Source organism: Gossypium hirsutum, chromosome A11, assembly GCF_007990345.1.
Source record: "Gossypium hirsutum isolate 1008001.06 chromosome A11, Gossypium_hirsutum_v2.1, whole genome shotgun sequence".
In the NCBI taxonomy this organism is placed as follows: domain Eukaryota; kingdom Viridiplantae; phylum Streptophyta; class Magnoliopsida; order Malvales; family Malvaceae; genus Gossypium; species Gossypium hirsutum.
Genome location: NC_053434.1, coordinates 57,129,761 through 57,138,941, shown reverse-complemented (window position 1 = coordinate 57,138,941; position 9,181 = coordinate 57,129,761). Strand labels below are relative to the sequence as shown.

The 9,181-nt window shown below is 36.6% G+C and overlaps 1 protein-coding gene across 1 annotated transcript; it reads right to left on the bottom strand.

The window, feature by feature from the left end:
- Positions 1 to 6,073: 6,073 nt before the first annotated feature.
- Positions 6,074 to 8,452, bottom strand: LOC121210012 (uncharacterized). Its single transcript, XM_041082077.1, has 3 exons — positions 7,761 to 8,452; positions 6,797 to 7,295; positions 6,074 to 6,203 (listed from the first exon to the last, which is right to left on the bottom strand). Exons 1-3 carry the CDS (start codon positions 8,242 to 8,244, stop codon positions 6,074 to 6,076), a joined length of 1,113 nt encoding a protein of 370 aa, XP_040938011.1. The 5' UTR covers positions 8,245 to 8,452.
- Between the last annotated feature and the right edge of the window lie 729 nt (positions 8,453 to 9,181).

Sequence of the window (9,181 nt, the reverse complement as noted above, 5' to 3'; positions counted from 1 at the left end):
TCATACCACGAATTGCTTCAAGTGTGGACTCGAACGATTCAAATCAAACACAAAACTAGAAACAGTTATCTTTTCTTTTGGGGTGAAAACAAAATTTCTCTTCTCAAATAGAAAATGACAGAATCATTATTTCAGAAAATATATTTAATTCTTAGTAAATAAAAGTCTTTCTATTTTCGGGCAAAATAACGATATCCGAAAGTTGTGTGTCAATAGCTCTACTAGTGTCATCTATTTATAGGGAGAGAAGGTAGAACCATTGTTGAATTGTAGAAGTTTATTTCAACTAAAAAACAAAATCCTAGTTAACTAGTTAAACTAGGATGTAGGGGGCGACAACCCTAGTTAATGATACTAAGGTTTATCGTCCCCCTTGTTACATAAAGGGCTTTTGGGCCTCTTCCATATCAGATCCAATTACAATTACTTTCTGGACTTTTAACTCAATACTTTATAATTTGATCCAACCCAATATTTGCTTTTCTATTTCCAAAAAATAAACTTCAATATATTTATAATTAAATAATTTTCTCAACCCAATTCTAATTCCGTTAAAATCATACGATTTTACCGTAAAAGAATATATGAGAAAATATATTTAATATTTCCGCATTCAATAGTTCACTATGACCAAATGATTTATTTCCATTTTTGAACTTCATTTAATTCAAAAAATATAATTTCATTTTTCATTTTCATTTTGGAGAAAATCACATTTATTTTCAAATGATTTCATTTCTCCATTTTCATTTTCATTTTGGATAAAACCTTAATCATTTCCAAATGTTTCTTATTTCTCCATTTCACCTTCTTTTTTTCATTTGATTCAACATGCAATTCATTTCTAGTTTCAACAAGTTAGAGGAGGGACCGATTGGACATATTCAATTAAGGCTCAAATGATTTATAATTAAATTTCAGCTTTTCGCCTATTAATTATAAACTCATTTAGTCACGAAGTCGTTTCACTATAGTATCATGACTGAGCTCTCCTCAATAGCATACCATCACAAAAGCAACTCGATTAGTACTCATCCAATTACCTTGTCATAATGTGTTATCCTCATAGGATATCTTTAATCTCTTTAGGATAACATATGTTCTCTCAATATAATACTATTTTATCTCATGGTAATCACTACATCTTCATTTATGAAAAGTTAATTACTATCAAATAGTAATCAAGTCATTCATCATAAAGACGAATGATCCATGGCCATGTTTACTTTTCATCAACCATGTAATGCCAATGAGAGGATATCATTTACCCATGTCTTGAGTTGAATTCCACTATTGTGAATGATGCCACATACTACAAAATTTGTACACCCAACGCACCGGCTTTCATTTCCTTATCTATCTAAACTCAGGCTTTTACTTACATCAAAGTGTACAAGTCACGCATACATAGTCTGTCATCCATTCAGGATTTATGTATGCCACATTATGAACATCACAAGTGAATATGCCACATTATGAACATCACAAGTGAATAAATCCATAAACAGATTCAAGATCTATTTTTCTTGGTTCCTATCTGATATACTGTCAATATCTATTTTTCTTGGTTCCCATCTGATATACTGTCAAGTCTAGTCCAGTCAGTCACATCTATGTCGTTATCTTCTGGGAGTTATTTGCTCTGATGCCCAAGACAAATTATATCCACAACTAGACTTGATAAACAACATATCAGTCTTTAAATCATTTTGTTCATTTCTGATTAGATTAATGATATGTTTAGTTTCGTCTACTAATATAAGTTCTCTTTCTGTATTACGATCTGACCACGTAATACCGCTTAGTATTAGTTTAAAATTAGACAAGCAATGAGTAACATTTGCTTCTTTTCTTACTTTGCGCGCAAAGACCATATGAGGACAATTATACAAAGTATATTAATGTAATCAATGAATTTGTTTTATTAACTAATCTATTTGAAAAAATTATAAGTTTACAAATGAATATACTACACTTAGGACACCAAATCCAACAAAAAAGAGGAGGAAGGACAGAGAGGGATGGTAGGAGGATATTTTTTATTTTATTTAATATTAATATAAATATTAAAATATTTTCGTATTTAATTATATTTTAATGATATTATATTTTAACCAAACCCATTAAACCAACACTTAAAGCGAAAATAACTCTTGTAACCCAAACTTAAAAACCCAATGGAACAAGTTCATCATACTAGCGAAACAAACTCTTATCGGCACTACGAATTGAACCAAGAAGGAGAAACCAAACCCCGTACAGAATCAATTTCAAGCAAAAAAGCAAAAAAAAAAGAAGTAATTAAAGAAGAAAAGGCAAAAAAAAAGAAGAAGACAAATAGAGAGGAATGGCAGAAAACAAAAATGAAAAGTGGATGCGAAAAAGAAGGGAATTTTGATTGAAATTTAGTTATTTAAAAAAATAAGAAACTAACTCAAAATGCAACATAAACAAAAAGAACATTCTTCTATTACTTTCGTAGAGATTTGAACACAAGACCAAAGGGTATACAAAAGATTAACCACTGAACCACTAGGCTCATCATTATAATCAATTGAGTGAAAATACAATATAAACCAGATGCTCAAGAATAAGATTTAGACAAAGGTAGAAAAAATCAAAAGAAAGGGTTTGAACCCAGGACGACGCACACACAAACATAACAATTAGTCACTGAACTAGATCAATTACTTTTCAAAATTTTCAAAATCTTTACTCAAAATCAAAATGTAACCACTCTTTTATTTCGCCAACTCAATTTCTACTGACTCAGTTTTTGGGATGTTACATTTAATATGACCCTAATAAAACTTTGTAAATATTTATTAAAATATTTATGGGCTCGATTTATAGAAACAAAGTCCTGATACCTTATTTTCTAAAACCACTTGACTTTAGAAAATAACCACTTAAACTTGACTATACGACTAATTAACATAATTTATTAAATCAAAACTTTAATAATATAATACTTGAATCATAAATATTAATTAATAATATTTACAAACTCACTCGTTGAATTTTTGGTCCCGTTTTCGACACCACTGAAAAAGGGATCGTTTCATTGCTAGCTGGCTTAAACATCCAGAGTTTAGGGATGTGTTGATTAATTCATGTCAGGCTAACAGTAATATATTTGAGAATATGTGCATTTTACTAAATTGGTGAAATAATGGAATACCACTGTGTTCAATATCTTTTTCGTTTATAAGCGAAAGGTATTGAGGGAATTAGATTGTATCCAAAAAGATCTGGAACTAAGTAATTCAGTACGGTTGAGACAAAGGGAAACTGAAATTCGACTAGAGATAGAAAATATCTTAAACCAATAAGAGATATTATGGTTACGGAAATCCTGGTGCGTATGGCTTGTGAATGGGGATAAGAACACTAATTTTTTCCATTGTCGTACCTTGAGCAAAAAAAAAAAAAGCAAAACAAAATTGATACTTTGGAAGTAGATGGGGTTGCGTGGTGTTTCAATGAAGATCAACTGGAGAGACTTGCTATTGATCATTTCTCAAAACTTTATAGTTTAGATGATTATTCGATTGGAGAATATCCAATTAAGGGTTGTTTCTCAAAAATTTGTAGTGTTAGTATAGCAGAGCTATCTATTGATGTTAGCAAAGAGGAGGTCCGATAAGAGAGTTTTAGCATGGCTCTGTTTAAGGCCGCTGGTATGGATGGGATTTGTGCTAAATTTTACCAGAAGCATTGGGATATTGTGGGTTCTATGTTGGAAACGTGATGGGCCGAAAATTTACTTTTTATTACACACTCAATATATTACAATACGAAGATTACAAATATTTTCTCAATGACTAGATAGTCTAGCTGCTGCTAGATTTTAACTCACTCAAGGTTTGCTAACCTTCTCACTCTCACTCACGTTGCTTCTCTTATTTCTTTTTCTTCTCATTTTACTTCATTACAACACAAGTTCAAGCCTCTATTTATAGGCTGATAAAATGACAACAAATGTGGCTATTAATCCACTTAATTTCCAGCCACAAAACATCTCAATAATGGAGCACTTTGTATGGCTAAAATTTCAGCACTTTGCATGGCACAAAATTGCTCCACGTCTCATGCTTCTAGATTATGCTTGGAGTGGGTTTGATTTCTAACACTCCCCCTCAAACCCAACTTTCATACCGAGCTTCTCTTTGAATTTGTTGAATGTCTCCACTTTCAACGGCTTTGTGAAAATATCTGCCAGTTGATCTTCTGTCCTGCAATAGACCAACTCCACGTTTTTGTTTTTTACTTACTCTCGGATAAAATGATACTTCGTATCGATGTGCTTGCTTCGGCTGTGCGACACCGGATTCTTGGCAAGTGATATAGCGGATTTGTTGTCAACGTAGATGGTAATTGGACCTTCATTTGAAACACCTATTTCTCCCAAAATATTCTTCAACCACATTGCTTGACATGTACAAGTTGCTGCGGCCATATACTCTGCTTCACATGTTGAGAGAGCAATTGTTTGTTGCTTCTTTGACGACCATGAAAAAACTGCGGAACTGATGTGGAATGCATATCCGGAAGTGCTTTTCCGATCATCCAAGTCTCCCCCATAATCGCTATCTGAGTAGCCAACTAATTTTGAATCTTGTGAGTGGGTATAGAATAAACCATGGTTCATCGTACCTTTGATATATCTCAAAATTCTTTTTGCGGCAATTAAGTGGTCTTGCTTCGGCTTCTCCATGAATCTGCTCACCAATCCTACTGCATATGTAATATCTGGTCGTGTGATTGTCAAATACCTTAAACTTCCAACGAGACTTTTAAACAACGTCGAATTTATCGACTCCCTTGTCGAATCAACACTTAGCTTCATCCCTGGATCAGCTGGCGTGACTACTGGCTTGCAATCCTTCATTTTGAACTTGTTCAAAATCTGCTCCGCATACTTCTTTTGAGAGACAAAAATTCCATCTTGCATTTGTTTCACCTCGACTCCAAGAAAGTATGACATCTCACCGATATCTGTCATTTCAAATTCTTTAGTCATAGCTTTCTTGAAATCATCAGACATACCTGGATTGTTTCCGGTGAAGATCATGTCATCCACATATAGGCATACGATCATGATATCTCCATATCCATTCTTCTTTGTGTACAGGGTGTGCTCGTGCGGGCTTTTGATGAATCCATTTCTTCGGAAGTACTCGTCGATCCTTGTGTTCCATGCTCTTGGGGCTTGCTTCAATCCATACAAAGCTTTCTTCAATCGGTAGACTTTGTCCTCCTTTCCTTGTATGCTATATCCAGGTGGTTGTTCTATGTAGACTTCCTCCTCCAAGTAGCCATTCAGGAATGCAGACTTGACGTCCATCTGATAGATTTTCCATTTGTATTGTGCTGCGACCGCTATGAGAAGCCTAATTGTGTCTATTCTTGCGACTGGAGCAAATATTTCATCATAGTCCACTCCTTGTCTTTGCTTGTAGCCTTTGGCGACTAGTCTTGCCTTGTATTTCTCTACTTTCCCTTCTTTGTTGGTCTTCGTCTTGTACACCCACTTGACACCAATCGGGCTATGTCCTTCTGGCAGACTTGTTAGCTCCCACGTGTCATTCCTTCTTATTGCAGCAATCTCCTCGTCCATGGCCTTCTTCCATTTATTGTCTTCAATTGCTTCTTCGTATGTCACTGGATCACATTCTGTCATTAGACAGAATAGTGAATAGTCGAACTGCGCTCTACAGGTTCCGTAGAATTGTAGATGTCGTTGAGACTCCGTGTTCTTGTGGGTGCTTCATCTGAGCTGCTGCTTCCACTGCTGCTGGTTGGTGACGAAGGGGCTGTTGTACCAGGACTTTGATCATCGCCTTGTTCTTTTTGGTTGATGACATCATTGTCGTCTTCGTTGAAAAATAATCCTTCCACTTTCTTTTCTTCTTCACTCCATCTCCAGTAATCCGCTTCATCGAACTCGACATCTCTTGAGATAATCAATTTCTTAGTAAGAGGATTATAAAGTCTGTAGGCCTTACTTCTTTTGTCATAGCCTATAAAGATACACTTCTCTCCTCTATCGTCAAGCTTTTTCCTCTGTTGCTCAGGAACGTGTGCATATGCAATGCATCCAAAAATTTTGAGGTGTCCAACTCTTGGCTTGTGATCGCTCCATGCTTCTTCTGGTGTCTTGTGTCTTACACTTTTTGTTGGACATTGATTCAACAGATAAACTGCGCATTCAACGGCTTCAGCCCAGAAAGTTCTCGGAAGGTGTTTACCTTTTATCATGCTTCTTGCCATATCCAGAATTATCCGATTCTTCCTTTCTGCAACTCCGTTTTGTTGTGGAGTGCGTCTGGCTGTTAACTGATGAATGATTCCATGATCCTTGCAGAAACTTTCATAAAGCTTTGCAGTATACTCGCCTCCTCTATCGGATCTGAGTATCTTCAAATATCGACCACTCTGTTTTTCCACCATTGCTTTGAACTCCTTGAATTTTTCTAGGGCTTCCGATTTTGCTTTGAGAAAATAAACCCAACATTTTCTGCTATAATCATCAATAAAAGTTAGGTAGTACCTGTTTCCACTGAGTGATTCAATGTCGTACGGACCAGATATGTCGGTGTGTACAATTTCCAATGGTCTTCTAGCTCTTCGAGATTTTCCTACTTCAAATTTCTGCCTATGCTGCTTTCCTTTGACACAGGCTTCACACAGTTGATCTGGATGATTAATACTTGGTAATCCATTCACCATATTTGTCTTCGACAACAGCTTCAAGCCAGAAAATCCGAGATGTCCGTACCTTAAGTGCCACAACCATGATTCATTCTTCAGATCCGTCTTCATGCATTTTACTTCTCCAGACTCGATGTCGAGGGTGAAAAGACGATTTCGCGTCATATCAACTCGAACAACTAATTCTCCACTTTTGTTCCTGATGGCGAGTGAGCGGTCTTTCATATGAACTTCATATCCTTTTTCTAGGAGTTGACCAAGACTGATCAGGTTGCTCTTCAAAGCTGGTACGTAGTAAACGTCTGAGATGTACTTCTTCTCTTCATTCCTTTGTGTTATAACAACCTTGCCCTTTCCTTTGATTTCTGCATGTGAGTTGTCTCCAAAAGTTATTTGTCCATGAACTGTTTCATCTAATTCTGTGAACAGCTCCTTTCTTCCACACATGTGGTTGCTTGCACCGTTGTCGAGATACCACACACTTCTCTTGCGATCTTCATTTTCTCCGTAAGTGAGAAAGACACTTGATTCCACTTTTTCGTTGCCTTCTGCTGCGACTGCTACATGGTTTCTTTCATCCACTTTGTGTGTTGATCTGCACTCGTAACTGAAATGTCCATACTTGTTACAGTTGTAGCATTGTACCTGAGATTTATTTTCTTGAAATCTGCCTCGGCCACGACCTCTAGATACACGTCCACGGTTGGATGTTTGATAATCTTTATTTTCTTGATATCTCCCATATGATTGATTTCCACGTCCTCGTGATCCTCTTCCTCCTCTGTTTCCACCACGGTAGCCTCCACGGTATCCTCTGCGGTTTCCTCTTCCTTGGCTAAAGTTATTACTTGTTTCTCCGTCGTCGACGGACAACTTGCTATGCAAGGCTTGATCAAGATTTTCACTATCTTCATTTAGCTTCATCTTTTGCTCATGGGCTTGCAGAGAACCCACAAGTTCTTCGAGCGACATCTTTGACAAATCTTTTGATTCTTCGATGGCAACGACTACGTACTCGAATTTGCGTGTGAGTGACCGTAGAATTTTCTCCATCACTCTTACCTCGTCAAGAGTTTCTCCATTTCGTTTCATTTCATTTACCACCGATTTTACACGATTGGCATAGTCATCGATATTCTCGGAGCTCTTCATTTTTAACATTTCAAATTCAGCTCTAAGTGACTGAAGGCGTACCTTTTTAGCTTTTTCTACACCTTGAAATGATTTTTGCAAAATCTCCCATGCATTCTTCGCGTTCTTCACATCTGATATTTTCTCGAAGGTTGATTCATCCATACCTTGAAAGATACTATTCAAGGCCTTTTGATCCTTCTTTCGTGCTTCTCGTAACGCCTTCTTAGCGTCATTTGATAAAGCTGCTTCTGTAGCGGCATCTCTGGGCTCGATGTATCCTTTTTCAACGATCTCCCAACAATCTTGCGAACCGAGCAAAGCCTTCATTCGAATGCTCCAATTTCCATAATTTGTCTTCGTCAATTGTGGAACTTGTAGCTGAATTACGTCGCCCATATCAACTTGTTAGATGAACACCAAAGGTACTCTGAACTGGACACGAACCGGACACGAACCGAACTCCGAACCAAGCTCCGAACCGTAGCTCTGATGCCACTTGTTGGAAACGTGATGGGCCGAAAATTTACTTTTTATTACACACTCAATATATTACAATACGAAGATTACAAATATTTTCTCAATGACTAGATAGTCTAGCTGCTGCTAGATTTTAACTCACTCAAGGTTTGCTAACCTTCTCACTCTCACTCACGTTGCTTCTCTTATTTCTTTTTTCTTCTCATTTTACTTCATTACAACACAAGTTCAAGCCTCTATTTATAGGCTGATAAAATGACAACAAATGTGGCTATTAATCCACTTAATTTCCAGCCACAAAACATCTCAATAATGGAGCACTTTGTATGGCTAAAATTTCAGCACTTTGCATGGCACAAAATTGCTCCACGTCTCATGCTTCTAGATTATGCTTGGAGTGGGTTTGATTTCTAACATTCTAATGTCTACAGGATGGTAAATGAGGTTTTTTCTTGGGGATTCGTGGATTCAGCTCTAAGCAAAACTCTCTTGGTCCTCATTCCAAAATACAGTGGTGTTGATTCAATAAGTCAGTAGCAACCCATCGATTTATGCACTATTTTTTACAAAATAATTACAAAGACAATTGTAATCCATCTTCAGAGAATTATGCAAGATCTGGTTCGAAAGAATCAGTCGAGCTTCACTGCCTCACAGAACATTTTGGATAATATCATTATAGCTCAGGAGGCAATCCATACAATGAAACAAACCAAGAGTAAGAAGGGTTGGATGGTGATAAAGGTTGATCTTGAAAAAAACTTACAACAAGGTTAGATGAGATTTCCTTCAGGATACTTTATCTGACGTAGGCCTGCCGAAGGTGTTGGTACAGATGATTATATTATGTGTCTCG

What these genes read in the sequence shown, in the direction of transcription:
- LOC121210012 (XM_041082077.1), bottom strand. Translation starts at nt 8,244, where the DNA reads ATGGGCGACGTAATTCAGCTACAAGTTCCACAATTGACGAAGACAAAT. An exon ending in CGAGGTAAGAGTGATGGAGA is followed by an intron (nt 7,296 to 7,760) that starts AAATTCTACGGT and finishes CAACACACAAAG; the next exon opens with TGGATGAAAGAAACCATGTA. An exon ending in GATCTGAAGAATGAATCATG is followed by an intron (nt 6,204 to 6,796) that starts GTTGTGGCACTT and finishes TTGAATGCGCAG; the next exon opens with TTTATCTGTTGAATCAATGT.